The 24,777-nt window shown below is 45.6% G+C and overlaps 1 protein-coding gene across 1 annotated transcript in view; it reads left to right on the plus strand.

Moving 5' to 3' along the window:
- The window catches only part of LOC141132729 (protein mono-ADP-ribosyltransferase PARP12-like), a 60,724-nt gene that overhangs the window by 16,850 nt on the left and 19,097 nt on the right, over positions 1–24,777 (plus strand). Inside the window, 5 exon segments of the mRNA XM_073621493.1 lie at positions 14,849–14,898; positions 14,900–15,204; positions 18,726–18,788; positions 19,939–20,062; positions 22,550–22,712. Of these exon segments, the coding sequence (XP_073477594.1) occupies positions 14,849–14,898; positions 14,900–15,204; positions 18,726–18,788; positions 19,939–20,062; positions 22,550–22,712 (705 nt within the window).

Raw genomic sequence — 24,777 nt, forward strand, 5'->3', positions numbered from 1 at the left:
TATATGGCTTTTCATTCCCATTTTAGCTAGCTATGAGTAAGCATTTGATGTAAGTGCGAAACGCGTCAGCTATTCTTGTACCACCCCACAGTCGTATTTTATGTACCCCATGATCCTGTATTTTGAATAAAAAGATGGATTTATCCATTCTGGTGTGCGGCTGTCCAGGTCTTCTTGTTCTGTCCTATTACTAGTTCCTCCTACACCTAGCGGGAGAGGAGAGGAGGAGAGCTGGCTGCAGGGGATGAGGGGGGGCAAAGAAGGACATGGAGGGGGACAGGGGAGGAGTACTCAGAGCAGCTGGGGATGATCGGTGCGGCTGGAGGGACAGCTGTTATCGCCGATCTCCCTGTATAGCTTTTTAGCCGTCAGCCGCAGGAGGGAGAGAAGGAGAAGCGGGTGTCAGCCAAAAATCTATACAAAGGAGATCGTGATCACAGCTGATCCCCGCCGCACCGATCATTCCCAGGAGATCGGGAGGTGCTTGCGGGTGTGCGGGAGCCGCCGCAGAAATGCAGGAGTCTCCTGCACCTTCCGGGAGACTTGAGATGTCTGGCTTCTGGATTTCTGTGCCCTAGCTGCCTGTGCCATAATTGAATACATTTGCTGTGTAGGTCATTAGAGGCTATATTGGCTTGTTGGTCTGTGGTGATGAGCCTGTATAGGTGATCATCCAGTTTTCCTTTTGCGAGGAATTGCTTATTATTATGAATTGTGTATTCATCACCCTGGAACTTAACCATTGTTTGCAAGACTTTTCACTGATCGAAAGCTGCCTTCTAGTTCTGGAACATACAGCACTTTCGTTACAAGGATATTATGCTTGCCTTTTGGTGTAATGCAGTTCAGAAAGCCCTGGCAGTGATGCTTTTCCCATTTGCTAGGAAAACTTTGTCTTTTGCAATGTTTGTGAAGAAGGTCTCATCACTAGTCATGTGGCTTGTCGCACCTGAGTCTATGCACCAGCAACGTGGCTTGCTACTCTGTGTCACTTTAAAGGTGCCACTTCATGATGTGTCTGCAGTTTCCTTTATGATTACTTTGACTCTTTCTTGTGTGGATAGCTTTAGCTTTCACTGCTCGGATTTCCAGATAGAACAGTCCTTTTTTAAGTGACTGGTCCTTTTACAGCGAAAACAGGCTCTGCTTTCTTTGTTGTGATTTGTGCCTTTGTACATCATGGTGTGTATTTTCTTTCCTTCTGTCAAATGTAAACAATTAATTTCCCTTTGACATATACCAGTGTCTGCTCCTGCTCGAGTCTCGAGTTTCTAAAGCGTTAATAAGAGCAGTATACAGTATCTCACAAAAGTGAGTACACCCCTCACATTTTTGTGAATATTTTATTATGTCTTTTCATATGACAACACTGAAGAAATGCCACTTGCTACAATGTCAATTAATGAGTGTACATCTTGTTTAACAGTGTATATTTGCTGTCTCCTCAAAATAACTCAAAACACAGCCATTAATGTCTAAACCGCTGGCAACAAAAGTGAGTACACCCCTAATGCTCTGTACACATGATAGGATTTTCCTACGGAAAATGTTCGATGGGACCTTGTTGTTGGAAATTCCGACCGTGTGTAGGCTCCATCACACATTTTCCATAGGAATTTCCTTCACACAAAATTTGAGATCTGGATCTCAAATTTCCGACAACAAAATCTGTTGTCGGAAATTACGATCGTGTGTACAGAATTCCGATGCACAAAGTTCCACGCATGCTCGGAATCAAGCAGAAGAGCTGCACTGGCTATTGAACTTCATTTTTCTCGGCTCGTCGTATGTGTTGTACGTCGCCGCGTTCTTGAGTTTCGGAATTTCCGACCAACTTTGTCTGACCGTGTGTATGCAAGACAAGTTGGAGCTAACATCCGTCGAAAAAAAAAAATGGATTTTGTTGTCGGAATGTGTGATCGTGTGTACAGGGCATTAGTGAAAATGTCCAATTTGGGCCCAAAGTGTCAATATTTTGTGTGGCCACCATTATTTTCTAGCACGGCCTTAACCCTCTTGGGCATGGAGTTCACCAGAGCTTCATAGGTTGCCACTGGAGTCCTCTTCCACTCCTCCATGGCGACATCAAAGAGCTGGTGGATGTTAGAGACCTTGCACTCCTCCACCTTCCGTTTGAGGATGCCCCACAGATGCTAAATAGGGTTTAGGTCTGGAGACATGCTTGGCCAGTGAGGATGCCCCACTCCTTCAGACATTAATGGCTGCGTGTTGAGTTATTTTGAGGGGACAGCAAATTTACTCTGTTATACAAGCTGTACACTCACTACTTTACATTGTAGCAAAGTGTCATTTCTTCAGTGTTGTCACATGAAATACATAATAAAATATTTACAAAAATTTGAGGGATGTACTCACTTTTGTGAGTTACTGTATATTTCTGGAAGGCTGCAGAGGAGCAGGACAACAATATGGTTATATTTGATGTCCTCTCCGATAGCACGTAGCTACTCTATGATCTCTAGCATAGTATTCATGTGGTCACACATTTGCTGGCCTTCTTCTAGTCTCATCTTATACGGCTTTCTTAGAAAAACAGTTTGCTGTTTAGACTTGAATGTTCATGTCGTTTTTGTAATGAAGTCCACATACCTTTGGCCGTTTGATCTGTTCTTATGTGGATAAGCTGGTCATCTTCCACTAGTAAGCTTATAATTGCTGTTGCCTGTCTGTCCTTCCTATCCCAGTCCTCTGCCTCTCCGTCTGTGGGTCTGTCTGTATTCAGCACTTGCCACAAGTCACCCTTGGTGAGAAACACTTCCAGTTTAAACTTCCATAGCTGATAATTGGCATTGTTTATCTTTACTGTTGAAAACTTCACATCTGAATCACTTGCTATCTTTCAGCCGCTTGTATACAGTACTCACAGACTTGCAGTATCCTCTCCAGTGCCTGCTGGGTGCGCTGGGTGCTCTGGCTTGTAGTATCCTCTCCAATGCCTGGACCCATAACCTGTTGTGCAGAGCATTGAAATCATGGCTGGAAGCTTCTTGTATACAACAGAACACCTTTACTTTCATGGAGGATATCTTTATCATGGCTTTACATAATGTAGACAGAAACAGGAAGAAGAAGCATACAACTACATACACTTAGAGAGATGACACTTCCTCTATATACATTACCATAGATACACACCACAGTGCCACACGCTGGATAGATAGGTATAATGCATACACTATATACAGTTCACAGTACTTTACATTACATGTTGTTGTTCTTCCAACACAGCCAATGTTGGACTGTGCCCATGTTCAAAGGTAGTCCATACAAAGAGCCCTTTAGGATGCGCACAGCACAAAGGAGAGAAAACATGAAAAAAGTAAGGAGAATTGTGTTACTTACAATCCTCTACAAAACAAAGTATTCTTTTGCAAAGGTTTAGGCATACAACTGAATGATCCCAAACATGTTTTTAGGACCAAGTATCAAACTGCACCTGCACTGTCTGTGCATATACTAAATGCAGCGGATTCATTGACTACTATCTCTGTAAGGTTGAGGGTCACCTGTGAAAACTTCCTGAAGTCATTTTTGGGCCAAGTTCACCCTGGTTAACTTCAAAACTGCAATTAAAACGCTAAGCGGTTCTGAGGTGTTTGCAGTGCGTTTTTTAAAGGACATGTGACTCAAAAATTGCTCCAAAAACACTGTGGGGCATTTTTGAGGCGCTTTTGAGGTGTTTTAGTGGTTCTTTTGAGGCACTTCCCATTCACTTCAATGGAAAGGGGCGCTTTTTTTTAGCTCTCCAAACATGCTCCAAAGATGCTGCATGCAGAATTGTTTTCACCACACCGCCTCAGTGTAAAAGCATTCATTGATTTTAATAGGAAGCATTTTTCTTGAGCTTTTCAGGCTCTTTGTTTAACTCAAAAGCGCTTGAAAAACTCCTCAGTGTGAAAAGGCTCCGAGGCATCGGTTCAAGCCAGTAAAGCAACTTATGTCCCTGAGAACGCCCTTCTGTAGATCCCATAGCAATAAACTATTGCACGACACAGCAGAACTAAGCCTCTGGTCGTTTACTAATAATTCAGCACAGGGCGTGTATGACTACTGAAACCTGACAAATATCAGCAAAGGAGTGAAATGTTTCCTTTAACCACTTGACCTCCGGAAGGTTTTACCCACTTCATGACTAGGGCATTTTGGTATTCAGCATTGTGCTACTTTAACTGGCAATTGCTCAACCATGCACCGCTGTACACAAATTTGTATCATTTTTTTCACACAATTAGAGCTTTTTTTTGGTGGCATTTGATCACCACTGAGCTTTTTATTGTTTATTATATAAATGAAAAGACCAAACATTTCGAAAAAAAACCCCCAGTTTTTTATGGTAATCGTTATACTGTTTTGCAAAAAAATATTCTTTCTTCATAAATGTAGGCCAAAATGTAGTCTGTTACATTTCTTTGGTAAAAATAATCCAAATCAATGTATACCAGAAATGTTGAAAAAAAAAATAACAACAATTTTTCTACTTTCCGTTATAAAACATGTCCAATAAAATCAAATTTCTTCATACATTTAGACTAAAATGTATTCTACATGTCTTTGGTAAAAAAAAATCCCACATCTAACACTGTGGTATTGGGGACAGTATAGTATTGGGGACACTAGTATAGTTCTGATTGTGATCAAGATACTGATCTGTATAGACACTATACTAAAAAACAGAAAAAAAGGGGGAGGGCGCACCAGCCTAGTGCATTATCCTATAGTACAGAGGCTCTGAGAAAGAAGGGATACCTTCGAAATGCTTCAGCCAGCAGTGGTTGGTACTTCCTCTCTCCATGACATGGAAACCGAGGCGGCTCTCTAATTAGGTGAAATAGGCGGTGGCCTCAGGCCTCGCAGTCACAGGGGCCTCGCACAGCTGGCTAGTTCACCTAATTAGAGAGCCGCCTCTTCCAGCAGCAGAGATCTCCGCCATCACACAGTCCCGAGTCCCCTCGCTTTGCTATAGGGAGAGATACAGGCTGCGAGTGAGACGTGTGATCGGAGCTCACATACATCTCCGGATCACAGATAGGGAGAGCCGCTCAGTAGAGCCTGCTCTGACAGATCTCCCCCCTCCCCCTGCTGCCCTCACAGCCAGACAGAAGAGGAGAGAGCTGCTTCTGCTCCTCCTCCTCCCCTCTCCTCCTGTGTCTGCCCCGCCCACTCTCCTCGGCAGTGTTCTCTGTTCTGCCTCAGAGAAGGGGATGTGTGGGCGGGAAGATTCATGCTGAAGAGGAAAACAGAAAAGGAAGCAAACAGCAAAAGGAAAAGGGGAGTCTGATCAATCCATCCCTCCATCCATCCAGTCCCTCCTGCCTCCCAGTGAGTACATTGAGTAGGGGATGCTCTTCCTTCCTTTCTTCCTTTCTTCCTTTCTTTCTTCCTTTCTTCCTTTCTTCCTTTCTTCCTTTCTTTCTTCCTTCCTTTCTTTCTTCCTTCCTTTCTCTTTCCTGTGCAGCTCTGCTTGAGGAAAATATATCTTTATTATGCCCACTTACCTACCCCCTGTACTGTCTTTTGTGAGTAGTTTTTAATTATGTTTTTTGAATAAATGTACTAAAGGATAATGCACTAGGCTGGTGCGCCCTCTCTCTTTTTTTCTGTTTTTTTTGTTCGACTACTAGGATATCCCTATCCTGGAGGGCAGCAAGGCTGAAATTTATTGTCCATTCTGAACTTTTGGATCATCTAGTCAACACACCGTGTGCAAGAGTATTTGTTTTTGTTGTACTAGACACTATACTAGTAATGGTGATCAGCGACTTATAGTGTGACTGTGTTAGTTTGGTGGGAAATTTGACACTAAGGCCCCTTTCACACTGGGGCGGTGGGGGCGTCGGCGGTACAACAGCGCTATTTTTAGCGCTGCTGTACCGTCGTTCTTGTAGCTGTATTCGGCCGCTAGCGGTGCGGTTTTAACCCCCGCTGGCGGACGAAAAAGGGTTAAAATCCCTCGTACAGCGCGGCTATAGCCGCGGTATTGCCGCGGTATAGCCGCGCTGTCCCATTGATTTCAATGGGCAGGAGCGGTTTAGGAGCGGTGAATACACCATTCCTTCACCGCTCCAAAAAAGCTGTTTGCAGGACTTTTTTCACCGCCCTGCCTGCGCACCGCTTCAGTGTGAAAGCCCTCGGGCTTTCACACTGAACAAACAGCGGAGGCTGTTTAGGGGCAGTTTGCAGGTGGTATTTTTAGCGCAATACCGCCTGCAAACCGCCCCAGTGTGAAAGGGGTCTTACTGACACTGGCTGGGAGGGACAGTAACTGGCACTGATGTCACTAGTGACATTAATACAGTGATCAGTGATAATACTGCACACTGTCACTGTACTAATGACACTGGCTGGCTTAAAGGGCAATCAAAGGGTTAACTGTGGAGGACAATCAAGGGGTTAAATGTGCCTAACAAGTTTATATGTGCTGCTTGTATTCATACAGAATCTGTCTGGCTTCTTTCCCTGAACAAAAAAAGCAGGAGGAAGAAACCGGCCAGGTCCTGTGTGTTCTGTTTATAAACACACTGAGGTCTTTGCTGTGATTGGCCACAGCCGATCAGCAGAAATACAGCCAAGATCATTGGCTGTAACCAGCTGACAGATTTGTGCTGTGGCCATTCACAGCACAGATCAGAAGGGGGCGTGCACAGCACGCCCGAAATCCAGAAAGTGAGCCACGCCGTACCCGCATGTCGCTTAGCCTTGCGCTGCTGCCCACCCACAGTAAATGTATTGTCACCCCCAAAAAAATTAAAAAAAAAAAATACTAATCAATTCCCTGGCTAGTGACTCAAGTCTTGCAGTGCTACACCAACTAAAGAATCTTTTTTTAACAGTTACGTTTTTATTCATCTCCAAAGGAGAAAAGTTTCAGTACAAAGATAAAAAAGAAGTACATTCACAAATATATATATAAATGTACATATACCTATACATAGAAATATAAAAGGGCACAATAAGAGAGGATTACATAAAAAAGGCAAAGAAGAACCATTTCCAGAAGGAAGGTGACAATCTAGGATAAATAGTCTCAAGTATTACATCAAAAAGCAAGGCACATCAGTTCACATCTTAGTTGCAAGTATTCATATCACTGCAAAGTTGTATTTTAGGAGCAATACCTCCTCCTCAAAGCAAAAAAAAAAAAAAAAAAAAAAAAGAAGGGGGGGGGTATATTTTAGTGGTAATTTTAAGTGTATTCTAAATATTTCTTAATCGATCTAGTGGTGTATAAGTTCAGCGAGTTCTCCCGGGGGGGATCCGCATCAGTGGCCATTCACCCAGAAACCCATGCACCCCAAATTTTTTCAAACTTTTTGGGACATTTCCGGCTCATAAATGTGAGCGTATATAGAGGGAGGGTCTTATCAATGAGTGTTTTCCACTGTCCCACTGTTGGGGGGTCTGTCTGTTTCCATTTAAATAAAATGGTTTTCCTTGCATAGAATAGAGCGTAGAAAACGAATAGCCTCTTATGGGTGTTTGCGATAAGGGTATCACAGATCCCCAGGAGAAGGACCCGGGGATCCAGTGTAAGTGTCAGGTTCCCAATTAAATTGATGTACTGCACCACCTCCCTCCAGAACTGTTGAAGAAGGGGGCACGACCACACCACATGTAAGAAAGTACCTATATCCGTATTGCATTTTGGGCACCTATCAGAGTGAGAGGGATATATTTTAGCAAGCCGTTGGGGTGTGTAGTATGCCCGGTGAAGGAATTTTAACTGGATGTACCTGTCCCTGGCGGATATCATCAAAGGAATATATTGTTGGACTCCCTCTTCCCAATCGTCATCCGTCAGGGAGGGCACAGCCAGCTTCCATTTGTTAAATAGCCTAGTCCCCTGGTTATCAGTTCCCAGGGACACCCGGAGATACAAAGAGGAAAGGATACGGTCCACATGCTTGGAAATAAGGAAGCGCTCCACCATATGTGATTGTAGTTGAATTTCTGAAGGGAATTGAGCCTGAATTGTGTGTCTCAGTTGCAAATAGCGGAAAAACATTTTAGTAGGGAGTTGGAAGGTATTACGCAATTCGTCAAATGTAAGGAGTTTACCCTCTGGCATAATATGCTGTAAGATTTTAATTTCATATTTAGCCCAGACTGCTGGGTCTGGGATCATTAACAGATGTGGTAGTTTAGGGTTACCCCAGAGTGGTGTATAGGGTGAATAAGTTTGTGGTGGGTTGAGCTTAGCTGTCAGCTGTTCCCATATTTTGGCGGTCGTGCGCATGGGGATGGTCATATTGTCTTGTGCTTTTGGACCCCTGAATACCAGGTTGCTCAATGCTGAATACGACCCCAATATGGCTGCTTCTAAATTAACCGCTGGGTTATGTCGTGACTGAACAAACCACCAGCGCACCGTCACCAGCACCGCTGCCAAAGATATTCCCATTCGACCGAGTCGAACGCCTTTTCGGCGTCTAGGGAGGCCACTACTCCGGGGGTACCTCTGGCAAGGGTGTGGGATATATTTGTATACAATCGTCGCAAATTGATGTCTGTTCCCTTACCTGGCATGAAACCCGTTTGGTCTCCATGAACCAGAGAAAGGATAACAGTATTAAGCCGATTCGCTAGAATTTTTGTGATGATCTTAGCGTCGACGTTTAATAGCGAAATAGGCCGGTATGACTCACATAGCTCGGGGTCCTTACGGGGCTTAGGTATTACAACAATCACCGCCTCTGACATTGATGGAGGAAGGCTTTGACCCTCCAGCATAGACAGAAGAAGTTCATGAAACTGAGGGGCCAATGACTCACTATTAGTTTTATAAAATTCGTCCGGTAAACCGTCTGGGCCTGGGGACTTTGCAGATTGCAGTGAAGAGATTGCCGTCTGCACTTCTTTGAGGGTAATGGGTGCATCTAATTTAGTTTTATTTTCCTCCGAGAGGACTGGGAACTCTATTTGACCTAGGAAGTGTTGCAAGGTATCTAGGGTGTAGTCAGTTTTGGATGTATATAAGTGTTCATAAAATTGTGCGAATCTGGCATTGATCTTAGCGGGATCCGCCAAAAGGTTCCCCATGTCATCTTTAATGTTGGCAATGTGTGCTATGGTGGAGCGCTCCTTGGCCAGCCACGCCAGCAGCCTCCCTGATCTCTCACCTTGTTCGAATATTCTCTGGGACTGTGAGAGCAGTAGCTTGCGGGTCGCAGTTGCTCGCAACAACGCAATCTCACGGTGGAGAGCTTGAAGTGTGGTATAAGTTCCCGTATCTTTGGTGGTCACATAGCTGGATTCCAAACTCTGAGCCCGTCCCTCAGCCTCCTCCAATGCGAGCCTATTGAGTTTCCTAACTTTATTTATAACCATGCGGTACTGACCTCGTGTATATGCCTTAAAGGCATCCCACACCATTGCAGGGGAGGCCGTTGCTTTATTTTGTAACCAAAATGTATTCATCTCTCCCTCTATCTCAGGGGCAACACCCTCATCCGTTATCCAAAAACCCGAGACCCGCCATAGGCCGGAGCCCGTTGGCGAGTCCGTGTTTAGTTGTAGTAGGAGGGGAGCGTGGTCAGAAATGCCACGTGGCAGAATCTTAACCTCCTGGACACGGGAGAGAATGGGTCCCCCAGCATAGAACAGATCAATTCTTGAGAAGGAGGCATACGTGGCAGAGTGACAAGTATATTGCCTATCCCTGGGGTGACGCCATCTCCACACATCACTAAGGCCGTATCCCTCCGCCCATCTCTTCAGTGGGGAGTCAGAAGCTCCATCGTCACCCAGCCTATCCATACTGGGGTCCAGTGGCATATTAAAGTCTCCAGCCAGAAGAATGGCTGCAGCCGGGTATTGAGCCAATATAGGGGTCAGTTTATGTAAAATCGCCATGGAGGCTGGGGGTGGAATATATAAGCCCACTATTACCATCTCAATCCTGTCGCACATGGCATGCACGACTACATACTTCCCCTCGGGATCTAGGTGGAGATCAAGCAGTGTAAAGGGCAGTGATTTATGGACCAGGACGCTGACTCCTCTAGAATAGGTAGAGTATGTAGAATGATAATATGAACCCACCCAGGGCTTTTTTAGAGCCAGCATCCTGCTCCCCGTTAAGTGAGTCTCCTGCAAAATGCAGATATGGGGGTTGTATTTTTTTATGTAAGTAAAAACCAAGGAGCGTTTTATCTTAGAATTTAGGCCCCGTACATTCCAGGACATAACATTAAGGAGATTCATTCTGGTGCCCTGATACATGTGCCACAGGATTGGTACAGCATACGCTCCATACAGAGCTTACATGATAACATAATACTCTTAGTGAGATACACATTTGTGATAATACAGTGAGCCGAATAACCCTCCCTCTCTAGTATTAGCAGATTAACACTGCATGTCTTGCCTTGAGTAGAGCACTGATTGTACAATCTGGAGCAGATAACTGCCAAATGTATAAAAAGTAAAAGTAAAATAACATAACGTAAAACTAATCTGGGGTGAGAACCCCAGCACCAACCTTTCCCACCCTCCCCCCTCCCCGCACCACCCCCCAAACTTCGGGATGCTCGTTCCCCAAAACTAATTGTGGCAACTGCCCATGGGGCTCGTGAACTGTGAGCCATCGGAGCGACTTAGTCTGTGTTCATAAAGAGCAGCCAACAAGACCCAAAATTCCCGGATAAACGATCCCAGCATATTAAAATGTCTCCCAAAAGTCCGGGGGTACTATTCTTAAACTGAAACACGTTGCAAACTGAAGATTCCGGTCCCCTCACCATATATTTAAGCACGATCACAAACAATTCTTCATCTCTTTTTGCGTAAATGTTCTATAACTAGTAGGCATATATACTCACAGAACCGGATCTTAAGAAGAATATAAAAGTGACTTATTCTGAACTAGTTGGACAAGTCAAGGTAAAGGGTTCGGGCTTGTAGTGAAGTCAGCAGATGAAGGTGATCTTTGTTGCAGTAAAACTTATGTTATAAGGGGATTTAGTAAGAGCGATCGGATCAGCCTCGTGGTACTGTTTCAAGCCACCTGGATGCTTCTTCTGGAGATGTAAAAAACCGCACTGACTCTCCATCCTGCACTCTCAGACGGGCGGGAAATAGCATACTATATTTGATCTTGCGATTGCGGAGATCCAATTTGATCTGATCGAACGATCTTCTTGACTTTTGTGTATCGATGGAGAAATCTGGGAAGATCATGAGTCTCGCTCCCTCATGGCGAAGCACCTCGATCTTTCTCGCCTCCCGTAAAACCAGATCTCGATCCCGAAAATTGAGGAGTTTCAGAATAAATGTGCGTGGAGGAGCTCCCGGGGGCTCCCGGGTAGCAGGCATTCTATGTGCCCTCTCCACCACAAAGACATCAGAGAACTTGGCATCTGGAAGAAGGGTGCACAGCAAGCGCTCAGTAAACGTCGTAGGATCTTTACCTTCTGCGCCCTCTGGCAGTCCCACTATCCGGAGGTTGTTCCTTCGATTTCTGTTCTCTGCGTCCTCCGCACGAGCTTCCAGGACTTTTATTTTGGTCTGCAGCTTGTGGAGTGAGACTCCCTGGTCTTGTAGTATATCTTCTGCCTCCCCCACTCTTCTTTCAGCTTCAGTGAGCCTGGAGCGGAAACAGTCCATGTCTCTACGAATGAGGCTGATGTCTAGCTGCATGCACTCTATTTTCCCCGTCAGGGTAGTTTGGCAGGTAGTAATAGCCTGCATGAGGGCTTCAAAGTTAGTTTGTTCCCGTAGAGCTGCCTCTCCCTCCTCTGCCTGAGACGCCATGCTGGCCGCCGTGGCGGGAGACAAGCGCACCACGGAGGCCTGCTTCTTCGGAGTACTCCGGGGCATGCGAGATGCCTGGGAGTGTCTCCCTCCGGTCATACTGGTCCCGAGAAGCTCCGGTACCGTTTGTGTCCACTTTCAGGTCGGAGAGTGCAGGGTACAGAGCCCAGGAAGTAAGGATGCAATACTGGTGGGAAGGCTGAGAGCACCAAGATGGCCGCCGGGACCAGGCCGGATCCCCGGTTCGGATTTAAGGCTGTCGCTGTGTGGGGGGGCACTATGTGATTCAGACTCCTCTCAGGGTCCCATGCAGGGGGGTCAGCTGGTAACAGGAAAGCCAGGTGTCCCAGGGGCCAGATCGTAGCACCCCTGGAGAGGCCTGGAGGAGCAAGATGGCCGCCGGAGCTCCGGACTAGGCCGAAGCCGCGGCCTAGATTTGGGGCTACCGCCGTGCGGTCCTATACCGCTCCGTCTGAGACTCCTCTGGAAGCCCTCAGGGCAGGGTCCGTGGGCGGGAGGAGAGCCAGACACCCGGGAGGCCGAGGAGGGCAGGATGGCCTCTGGAATCCAGTAGGCCCGAAGTCGCGGCCTGTAGTTGCGGCTGCCGCCACGGAGGAGCTCCGTGCCGGTTCGGATGCCCGTCCGATCAAAGACCTGCAGGAACAGGTCAATATGTTTACAGGGGGCTCAGGAGGTACCTCAGGTTGCTGGAGGATGATGCTGGGAAACAGGATGGGCAAGGATTAAGGAGTACTGGACGGAGCTCTGGTCCAACACGTCCTACTCCATGCTGCAGCAGGCCACGCCCCCTAACTAAAGAATCTTTAGCTTTCGACCGATTGCATTCCTTGGAGTGTCCCTGCTGTGCACTGTTGTTTGATCTGCCAGCCACTAGTCACTGCTGTGTCCCTGTGGACCTGTGAAGAAATAGTGGGCAGCAGGTGGAACCATGGCAACCAGTGAGGAGACACAGGAGCTGACAGTATGTTGAATGCTGAACATTATTCTTCCATTGTAGCTCTGCAAGACAGTGAAGATGAGCATCACCCGTTGCTGGTTTAAATGGCCTGCTCGCACAGGACAACGCAGGTTATAATGCAGCATAATTGTATTACCACAGCACGTTGCACAGCATTGGATAGGTGCATTGGGATGCAATTCAATCATGTGCAAATGATATGCAGCTGATTGGAATAAGTGCACCTACACAGGAAGTAACTGAAAGAGGCTGGAGGAGATCAGCAGCACTGACATGGGGAACAAATATTTATTTAAGAAAAGAACACGGGTAGCACTTTACCCTGATGTGTTGATGTGTTGGGCTCGTCGTTCCGTGCAAACAGCACCATGCACTCTGACACACCTGGCTGGGTGGGGACAATTTATTGCAGATGTATATGAAGTTCCCTGATAGCAAAAGGGATATGACACAACAGCAATGATACTGCAAACAGTTCAACTATGGCAAGGAATATATTGCAAATAGATGAACAGTAGAAAAAATATACTGTAAAAACAAGCAATAGGTGTAGAGAGCAACTTATCCTAAACCCTATACAGTGGAACCTTGGATTACAAGCATAATCCGTTCCAGGAGAATGCTTGTAATCCAAAGCACTCGCATATTAAAGCGAGTTTCCCCATAGAAGTCAATGGAAATGAAAATAATTTGTTCCACATTGACTTCTATAGCATGCAATACCGCATGTGGCCAGAGGTGGGGGGGGGGCAGGAGAGACTCGGAAACACTTGGAGACAGCTCGGCTGCACTCAGAAACACTCGGGAATGGAGTATTTCCCAGTGTTTCAGAGTATTTTTGAGTGTTTCAGAGTATTTTCGAATGGCTCCGAGTGTCACTGGCGCCCCTGCACCCCTGGCCAAATGCGGTACTGCACACCACAGAGGCTTGAATCCTGCTCGTTTTGCGAGACAACACTTGCAAACCGAGTCAGGATTTTTTAAAAATAACTGCTCGTATTGTAAAACGCTCGTTAACCACGTTACTCACAATCCGAGGTTCCACTGTACTAGGGCAATCCTAACTAAGGAGAACTATACCACCCTAACAGTGCAGCAGTCTACAATATACTTTATTCTGCTGGCTAGCTCATTGGGGCCCAGCTGTTCTGTCAGAACACTCAGGGTAATGTCCTTTTAAAAAAACTGTTTTTCCCATAATCATACTTACCTATGTGAATGCAGCATCAGACCGATGCTGCATCTGTCTCTGCACTGAGAACCGAGCCATCGAACATCGCCAATGGCTTGGTTCTCACTCTTCCCCGAGCAGAGAGCTCCTGCCTGTCAGTCAGCAGCTTTCCTGCTCTGTTCCTCTATGCTCATTGGAGCGCTGAGCTGTGGAGGGGCGGGGAGCTCGTTCTGAGGCTGGGAGAAGCCCAGCCAAACAAGCTCAGGCTGGACTTTTCCCTTAAGCACTAATGTGGAACTTGCAGGCAACACTGTCCCTCTATTGTCAAAATGTATTGTGGATTTGGCCAGTGGCTTCCCACCAATTTATTGTGTTAGTAGGTGTTCTCCTTCTGAATGCTGGGTAAAACACATCTGGTCTGTGTTTGCAGTATCCATTTTCCTTGATCAAGTAGCAAACTCTATCAGTATCCATGATGCCCTCCAATGTCCCAGAATGTCTGCCACTGTGCCTTTCTCCCTCTCAAGTACAGCAGTGAACAGTCTATTAGTATCCTGATGTCCTCACAGAACAGCCTCCACATTTCTTCTCAGCCTGGGAAAAGAGCAGAGAACCACCTCTCCTCTTTGCTTTAGTGCCTTGTGGGATATGCAGTGTACTCCTTTCAGCTCACCAAGCCAGCTCAGTCTGTCAGAACTACAACTCCCACAATCCTTGCAGTCAACATCCTCTGTGCCTTCTTTTTTGGGTAGAAGGCGGACTGTCTTTTCCTGTCAGTGCTGCAGACTGGGCTACACATCAAATTTGTTTGTAAAATGCAGTGAAGAAAGCAAATTAAATATCATCCAGTTAGGGGGTTACATGATCACTACCCAATATTGTTTATTACAGTTGCTCTCATTTTACTCTTGTGATCCATTCCCCACTAGGACTGTACACATTATGTACACAGCAGCTGTGACCGAGGAGAGGATTGTACTCCACATGTGCAGATACTTTACGCGAGGACACTGCAACCACCGTTGCTGTAAAAGATCGCACAATCTGCTGGAATCCAAAATATTGCTCGAATGCCATTGGCTGAGTGAACAGACCATCGAGAACTTACAGATGCTCTGTGATATTAAACACAGTGAGAGGCACCAGGATCCTTGGAAGGAGGCTAATAATAAAGAGGCCAGGGAGGCTCGACAGAAGGAAGAAGAAGGCACAGAGATAGGAAGTCCAAGAAAAAAAGATAATTCTCAAGACTCAGACAGCAGGAGCAGGGAAAGAAAAAAAGAAGGTAATGATATCCCACCAATTATATAAAGTAAATCTAACATCTGGAATATCCCATTTTTAAAATAAGAAACATAAAATGCTTCTGTTCTTTTGTGAACACAACCAGTAGATCCACAGCTATATTTATTTCAAGTTATATGCAGACTAAAGAGGAAGTAAACCCTGATGGGTTTACTTCTTCTTTGTTTCCCTGACACAGGAGCCTGCGATGTCACTGCTGTCCCCTCTGCCACGGAGCATCCATCTTCTTTCCGGGTATTGTGGCTCCAGCGCTGTGATTGGCCGGAGCTTCACCTATGTGCCTTATGCACACTGGACGTTTTAAAAACGCCAGTAGCGTTAGCCGTAGAATGAGTTTTGCAGCATTTTTGCAGTAGTGTTTTTCAGTGTTTTTTAGCTTTTTTTTTAACAAAACTATACTTCCACAAAAACTTAGGGTTCAAAAATGTTCATAAATGTCAAATAGCCGTTTTTAAGCTCCTTTTTAAACCCACTAGTTCTGGGTTTTTTTCCAGCCAGAAAACGCCCCTACCAAAAAACGCTGATAAAAGCCTATGTGTGCATGGACACATAGGATAACATGCAGGGGAATTTACAGGCTGCAGTAAAAGAAACACCTGAAGCCATAAACAGCTGCTGTAAAACCATCCAGGCCTAAAAGTTGAGCTTGGGTCAACCTCTTTAGTCACCCTGTTGGTAAGGAAGAACATTAAAGCTGAAATTAAAAGACTGAAATGTATTCTTACTCAAGGTGTCCCTTCTGCAGTTCTTCCAGATCTGTGCAATAATCCAACATATAATAAAACCTGCACTGCATAGGAGTTTCCTGTAATCCCTACTGCTCTTTCAAATAAGGAGTGACTGGTCTTGTATCCACCCCCTCTTGTAGTTTTCTGCAAGCAGCCTGTAGTAGGTGAACCAGCTCAGTCCCTTCCACAGTTATGCTCTCTCTTTCCTTGTACAGGGTGACTGGCCTTGTATCCGCCCCCTCTTGTATTTTTCTGCAGGCAGCCTGTAGTAAGTGTACCAGCTCAGTCCCTTCCACAGTTATGCTCTCTCTTTCCTTGTACAGGGTGACTGGCCTTGTATCCGCCCCCTCTTGTAGTTTTCTGCAGGCAGCCTGTAGTAGGTGAACCAGCTCAGTCCCTTCCACAGTTATGCTCTCTCTTTCCTTGTACAGCAGGGATATGCAATTAGCGGACCTACAGCTGGGTGTCACGCTTGTGGCTATCAGAGTCTTGCTGTGCCTCATGGGACTTGTAGTTCTGCAACAGCTGGAGGTCCGCTAATTGCATATCCCTGTTGTACAGGGTGACTGGTCTTGTATCCGCCCCCTCTTGTAGTTTTCTGCAGGCAGCCTGTAGTAGGTGAACCGGCTCAGTCCCTTCCACAGTTATGCTCTCTCTCTCCTTGTTCAGGGTGACCGGTCTTGTATCCGCCCCCTCTTGTAATTTGTGCAGGCAGCCTGTAGTAGGTGAACCACCTCAGTCCCTTCCACATTTATGCTCTCTCTCTCTCCTTGTTCACGGTGACTGGTCTTGTATCCGCCCCCTCTTGTAATTTGTGCAGGCAGCCTGTAGTAGGTGAACCGGCTCAGTCCCTTCCACAGTTATGCTCTCTCTCTCTTCTTGTTCAGGGTGACTGGTCTTGTATCCGCCCCCTCTTGTAATTTGTGCAGGCAGCCTGTAGTAGGTGAACCACCTCAGTCCCTTCCACAGTTATGCTCTCTCTCCTTGTACAGGGTGACTGGTCTTGTATCCACCCCCTCTTGTAGTTTTCTGCAGGCAGCCTGTAGTAGGTGAACCAGCTCAGTCCCTTCCACAGTTATGCTCTCTCTCCTTGTACAGGGTGACTGGTCTTGTATCCACCCCCTCTTGTAGTTTTCTGCAGGCAGCCTGTAGTAGGTGAACCAGCTCAGTCCCTTCCACAGTTATGCTCTCTCTTTCCTTGTACAGGGTGACTGGCCTTGTATCCGCCCCCTCTTGTATTTTTCTGCAGGCAGCCTGTAGTAAGTGTACCAGCTCAGTCCCTTCCACAGTTATGCTCTCTCTTTCCTTGTACAGGGTGACTGGCCTTGTATCCGCCCCCTCTTGTAGTTTTCTGCAGGCAGCCTGTAGTAGGTGAACCAGCTCAGTCCCTTCCACAGTTATGCTCTCTCTTTCCTTGTACAGCAGGGATATGCAATTAGCGGACCTACAGCTGGGTGTCACGCTTGTGGCTATCAGAGTCTTGCTGTGCCTCATGGGACTTGTAGTTCTGCAACAGCTGGAGGTCCGCTAATTGCATATCCCTGTTGTACAGGGTGACTGGTCTTGTATCCGCCCCCTCTTGTAGTTTTCTGCAGGCAGCCTGTAGTAGGTGAACCGGCTCAGTCCCTTCCACAGTTATGCTCTCTCTCTCCTTGTTCAGGGTGACCGGTCTTGTATCCGCCCCCTCTTGTAATTTGTGCAGGCAGCCTGTAGTAGGTGAACCACCTCAGTCCCTTCCACATTTATGCTCTCTCTCTCTCCTTGTTCACGGTGACTGGTCTTGTATCCGCCCCCTCTTGTAATTTGTGCAGGCAGCCTGTAGTAGGTGAACCGGCTCAGTCCCTTCCACAGTTATGCTCTCTCTCTTCTTGTTCAGGGTGACTGGTCTTGTATCCGCCCCCTCTTGTAATTTGTGCAGGCAGCCTGTAGTAGGTGAACCACCTCAGTCCCTTCCACAGTTATGCTCTCTCTCTCCTTGTTCAGGGTGACTGGTCTTGTATCCGCCCCCTCTTGTAATTTGTGCAGGCAGCCTGTAGTAGGTGAACCACCTCAGTCCCTTCCACATTTATGCTCTCTCTCTCTCTTCTTGTACAGGGTGACTGGTCTTGTATCCGCCCCCTCTTGTAATTTGTGCAGGCAGCCTGTAGTAGGTGAACCACCTCAGTCCCTTCCACAGTTATGCTCTCTCTCCTTGTACAGGGTGACTGGTCTTGTATCCACCCCCTCTTGTAGTTTTCTGCAGGCAGCCTGTAGTAGGTGAACCAGCTCAGTCCCTTCCACAGTTATGCTCTCTCTTTCCTTGTACAGGGTGACTGGTCTTGTATCCGCCCCCTCTTGTAGTTTTCTGCAGGCAGCTTGTAGTTGGTGGGGTCTACTGGGTCCCTTCCAAACCTCTGTTCTCTGCACAGGCTATGTGCAGGACGATGATGATGTCACTGCTACTTTTATAAGGTAATAACTTCTTTCTCTTTTCCCGCTGGAAAGTGGTGCTTGATGATGCAAACAGCAGCACTAAATGTATTGCATTAGTGCTGCATTATTACACAGTGAGTGCATGAAGCTGTGGTGACACCCCCTTTTGATGCAGGACCATGATACCCTGCACTCAAGGTATCTCCTCAATCTTCCAGTCGCCCAGCATTATTCAACTCCAGAAGACTGGGGACACCTATTGGTGTAATGTAATTATTATGGGGTCTGTTGAGTGGAATTTGTTTTCAGTAATTTAGATGCCAAATCACTGTTCTTTTTATTTTCATATGCTTTATTTTAGTGTCATTAGAGAAAACACCAGAAATTTGTCTCTCTAATATTTGGAAGTTCTGCAAGCTCGGAGGTAAATGAGAATAAAAAAGAAAAAATAAGCGATGTATGATTCAATTTACTAAGCTTTGACTAAGTCATAACAACTGTTATACACTATTATACTAAAAGTATTGGGACACCTGCCTTTACACGCACATGAACTTTAATGGCATCCCAGTCTTAATCCATGGGGTTCAATATTGAGTTGGCCCACCCTTTGCAGCTATAACAGCTTCAACTCTTCTGGGAAGGCTGTCCACAAGGTTTAGGAGTGTGTCTATGGGAATGTTTGACCATTCTTCCAGAAGCGCATTTGTGAGGTCAGGCACTGATGTTGGATGAGAAGGCCTGGCTTGCAGTCTCTGCTCTAATTCATCCCAAAGGTGATCTATAGGGTTGAGGTCAGGACTCTGTGCAGGCCAGTCAAGTTCCTCCACCCCAAACTCGCTCATCTATGTCTTTATGGACCTTGTTTGTGCACTGCAAATTATTTGGTGGCGGTTGTTTTTCAGGGGTTGGGCTTGGCCCCTTAGTTCCAGTAAAGGGAACTCTTAAGGCATCAGCATACCAAGACATTTTGGATAATTTCATGCTCCCAACTTTGTGGGAACAGTTTTGGGATGGCCCCTACCTGTTCCACTATGAGTGTGCACCAGTGCACAAAGCAAGGTCCATAAAGACATGGATGAGCGAGTTTGGGGTGGAGAAACTTGACTGTCCTGCACAGAGTCCTGACCTTAACCCAACAGAACACCTTTGGGATGAATTAGAGCGGAAACTGCGAGCAGGGCTTTCTCGTCCACATCAGTACCTGGCCTCACAAATGCGCTTCTGGAAGAATGGTCCAACATTCCCATAGACACACTCCTAAACCTGTGGAAAGCCTTCCCAGAAGAGTTGAAGCTGTTATAGCTGCAAAGGGCAGGCCAACTCAATATTGAACCCTACGGACTAAGACTGGGATGCCATTAAAGTTCATGTGCATGTAAAGGCAGGCTTCACAATACTTTTGGTAATATAGTGTATTTAGCAGTAACAATTAAAAATAGAAGTCACATAGAATGAATAGTTATTGCTATGACAAATAAGACATTGTTTATAGCAAAGTGAACAGAGTATAATAATATGAGATTTGGGAATATTGTTGCACCAAAGATAACAGTGTTATTCTTGACTGACAGGCTGTTGCTCCAAAATGCACTACTACCTACCATACCGATGGCAGGAGTTCAACGGAACAGATTGGGGCGACCTGCCAAGTATGGAGGACATTGAAATGATTTATAGTAATCCAAACAATGTCAGGTATGTGACTCTCACCCCAAAGCTGTATCCTGGCCTAGGCTGACAAGGCCCAGGCCAAGGGCAGCACTTTGCAGGGGGGCAGCACGGAAAGAGTCCCCGTTGGCTTGCTCTACACTGTTAGTGTACTGCCAGTCTTATGGGGAGGACTGGGCTGAGAGGCTAATTAGTCTAGCGCCCCCATAAAGCGGCCACACTGCTTCTGGTATGTGGGCAGCTGGCATTCCGCAACTGTGGGGGGGCGCCGCTTCTTATTTTGACTGTCCTACCATCCTGGACCACAAACCTTCCTCACTGTGCTATGTTTTCTGCTGCACCATTGGCATGGTTATATCTTCTTAGTCCACTCCATAAAATTATCAGAAATTTGTGCTTAAAGTAGGACTATAGGTAACACTTTTTTTTTTCATTTTGGATAGAATAAGGGAGGGTTATAGCCCCTGTCAGTTTATTTTTTACCATCCCTGTCCCATTGCAGAGATTTCCCTTCACTTCCTGCCTCATAGCCAAACAGGAAGTGAGAGGAAATCTATGCAAATTAAGGGAACCCATTGCCCCCCCAGGCCCTCAGAACTAGTGTCCCCACTCGAAAATTTCAGGGCAGGTCTTAACCACTTGCCACCCGCCATATAGCAAAATGATGGCGGCAAAGTGGTTCCAATATCCTGACCAGACCTCCTATGACATCTTTAGGATATTAAGCCGCTGCGCGCCCCTGGGGGCGCTCATTGCGGCGATCGTTGTTGCGGTGTGTCAGTCTGACACACCGCAACTCTGATCTAGGTAAAGAGTCTCTGACGGAGACTCGTTACCACATGATCAGCCGTGTCCAATCAGGGCTAATCACGATGTAAACAGGAAGAGCCGGTGATCGGCTTTTCCTCACTCGTGTCTGTCAGACGTGAGTAAAGGAGAGCCGATCGGCTGCTTCTCTGACAGGGCGGGTCTGTGCTGATCGATTATCGAGGATGCCCACACTGGACCATCAGGGACGCCACTAGGACCACCAGGTATGCCACCCTAGACCACCAGGGATGCCAATCAGTGCCCACAATGGATGCCAATCATTGCCAACAATGGACATCACTGATTGGCAGGCATTATTGTTTGGCACTGATTGGCATCCATCAGTACCATACGTTACAGTACATCAGTGGCACCTATCGTGCCCATCCATGCCACCTATCAGTGCCCATCCGTGCCGCCTATCAGTGCATATCTGTGCTGCCTATCAGTGTCCATCCGTGCCACCTATCAGTGCCCATCTATGCCACCTATCAGTGCCCATCTGTGCTGCCTATCAGAGCCCATCCGTATCCGTGCCGCATATCAGTGCCCATCAGTGCTGCCTATCAGTGCTCCATCAGTGCTGCATATTAGTGCCCATCATCAGTGCCCATCAATGCCACCTCATCAGTGCCCATCAATGCCACCTCATCAGTGTCCATCAGTGCCGCCTTATCAGTGCCCATCAGTGCAGCCCCATCAGTGCCCATCAGTGAAGGAGAAAACTTACTTATTTACAAAGTTTTGTAACTGAAACAAAAAAAAAACATTTTTTTTTCCAAATTTTTGGTCTTTTTTTTATTTGTTTAGCAGAAAATAAAAATCCCAGAGGTGATCAAATACCACCAAAAGAAAGCTCTATTCGTGGGAACAAAATGATAAAAATTTAGTTTGGGTACAGTGTAGCATGACCGCGCAATTGTCATTCAAAGTGCGACAGCGCTGGAAGCTGAAAATTGGTCTGGGCAGGAAGGTGTATAAGTGCCCAGTATTGAAGTGGTTAAACAGCAAGGGGTGTGGCCTTGATAGGAAGGGGTGGCTCATATTTAAATTAGGGGGGGCACGAGTTTAGTCAGGCCTAGGGCAGCACAAAACCTAAATACACTACTGCCTCAACCTGGAGAGTCAAAATGTGATGTAAAATCCTGGTTTATACAATGCTAATTTTATTAAGTAAAAAAAGACTGAAAAAAAATATTATTATTGTGGGAGAAGCAGAGACCCAAACTACTGCGGGGAAATATCCCTATTGTGGGAGGGGCAGAGACACAAACTGCTGCAGGAAAATCTCACTCTTGTGGGAGGGACAGAGACACACCAACTACTGCTGGGAAATCTCTTTAATTAGACGGGTGGAGATTCAGACCACTATTGGGAAATCTCACCATTGTGGGGGGGACAGAGATCCAAACTACTGAAGAGAAATCTCACCATTGTGGAAGAAGCAGAGACACAAACTACAGGGGGGAAATCTCACCATTGTGGGAAGGTTGGAGAAACAGACTACAAGGGTTTTTATTGCTGTTTCTGTCCCCACTGTGAAGATCTCCTCACTTTCAGTGTGGTCACCAGCACCAGAAATTAGGTGAAATCTTTTTAACAGGGACCCAAAGGACAATAAAAGCTTTCACTATTATTTCCCACAAGGTCAGTATTGTCCATAACTGATACAGCAGTGATCGAATGAACATTTTTCTATCTCAGCTACAGATCAATTGACTTTCAGGCCATGAAAGCTGGTGAGAAGCAAGTCCGCAGACTCTCTACCCCATCATCTGTCACCCAACCAATGGAATATGTACTGACCACTGAGTGGATTTGGTACTGGAAGGATGAGTTTGGCACCTGGACCAAGTATGGCCAAATGGTAAGTGAAGTCTCCAGAATAAATTTTATTATTAGATATAAAAGTTCAGTTCAACCAAAACTAATATTTCAGATAAAGGTGGCTAAGGCATGCTGCATCACTTGACAGTCTCTTCTCTCTCTCGGAGACTGTATTGGTGAGACCCCACATCTGCCATGCATAAACAGATGAGCTCCCACATACTTTACTGGAATTTTCATATGCTTTGAATTGTGGTAAAGGTTTCTGAGATACCAGAGGCTGTGGGGACCAGAGCCAAGAACTACAATAAAAAGATTTGGACACCAGAGTCCCTGTTCAACATAAGAGGTTGCTGGGTGACCTGACTCTTCAGCACAACAATATTGCACTACTATTTCTGAGCCAATATTTAATTGATTTCAGTTAAATTATCTTGTGAACAGTAAAATCACTATTAAATTTTCATCCCATTGAAAGGATTTATTCAATTAAAACTGGCATTGTAGTTTTTAGTCAATATTTACAGTGCCTTGAAAAAGTATTCACACCCCTTGAATATTTCCACATTTTGTCATGTTACAACCAAAAACGTAAATGTATTTTATTGGGATTTTATGTGATAGACCAACACAAAGTGGCACATAATTGTGAAGTGAAAGGAAAATGATAAATGGTTTTCAAAATGTTTTACAAATAAATATTTGAAAAGCTTGCCATGCATTTCTATTCAGCCCCCTTTACTCTGGAGGGGGGAGATGGGGGGGATCATTTCAGCAGGGTGGAAGATTTGTTCTGGGAGGAGGGGGAATTTATGCTTGGGGGTGGGCATGCAGATAAGTGCTCGATTTTTTTTTTTTCTCTGTCATCTCTGAACCAAGATCTCAGTTCAAGAAGTACATAGTGATCTTGGATGATGTCTAAACAAAGATGGCTCCATGCTACAGGAGACTAAAGCAGATTGGAGGCATTGTCTTGGGGGGAGTACTGTCATCTGAGAGCGACTAAATACCTGGAAACGTTACTAAGGCACATTATTGAACACTGCTACACGTACAATGAAAAATATATCATGACAAGGCCAACTTTGAAATCATATAACCTTGCTACAGACTTTGTAAAAATGTAAAGGAAATAAGAGTATATACCCTAACTAAAATCTAGTGGAACCAATTGCCTTTAGAAGTCACCTTATTAGTAAATAGAGTCCTCTTGTGTGTAATTTAATCTCGGTATAAATGCAGCTGTTCTGTGAATCCCTCAGAGAACCTTAGTGAACAAACAGCATCATGAAGGCCAAGGAACGCACCGGACAGGTCAGAGATAAAGTTGTGGAGAAATTTAAAGCATGGTTAGGTTATAAAAAAATACCCCAAGCTTTGAACCTCTCACGGATCATTGTTCAATCCTTTAATCCATCATCGGAAAATAGAAAGAGTATGGCACAACTGCGAACCTACCAAGACATGGCCGTCTACCTAAACTGACAGCCTTGGCATAGTACATACTTAGTCAGGTTGAAAAAAGAGACAGGTCCATCTAGTTCAACCAGAAAAAAAATAAAAATACAATCCCATAAACACAATCCTTTACCCACAGTTGATCCAGAGGAAGGCGAAAACCCCAGCAAAGCATGATTCAATTTTCTACAGCAGGGGAAAAAATTCCTTCCTGATACCCCGAGAGGCAATCGGATTTTCCCTGGATCAACTTTACCTATAAATTTTAGTACCCAGTTATATTATGTACATTTAGGAAAGAATCCAGGCCTTTCTTAAAGCAATCTACTGAGCTGGCCAGAACCACCTCTGGAGGGAGTCTATTCCACATTTTCACAGCTCTTACTGTAAACAAACCTTTCCGTATTTGGAGAAATCTTTTTTCCTCTAGACGTAAAGAATGCCCCCTTTATCCTCTGTGATGACCTTAAAGTGAATAACTCAACACCAAGTTCACTATATGGACCACTTATGTATTTTTACATGTTAATCATATCCCCCCTTATTCTCCTCTTCTCAAGAGAGAATAAATTCAGTTTCTATAATCTTTCCTCATAGCTGAGCTCCTCCATGCCTCTTATCAGTTTGGTTGTCCTTCTCTGCACTTT

Source organism: Aquarana catesbeiana, linkage group LG03 (assembly GCF_042186555.1).
Source record: "Aquarana catesbeiana isolate 2022-GZ linkage group LG03, ASM4218655v1, whole genome shotgun sequence".
NCBI classification, from domain to species: Eukaryota; Metazoa; Chordata; class Amphibia; order Anura; family Ranidae; genus Aquarana; species Aquarana catesbeiana.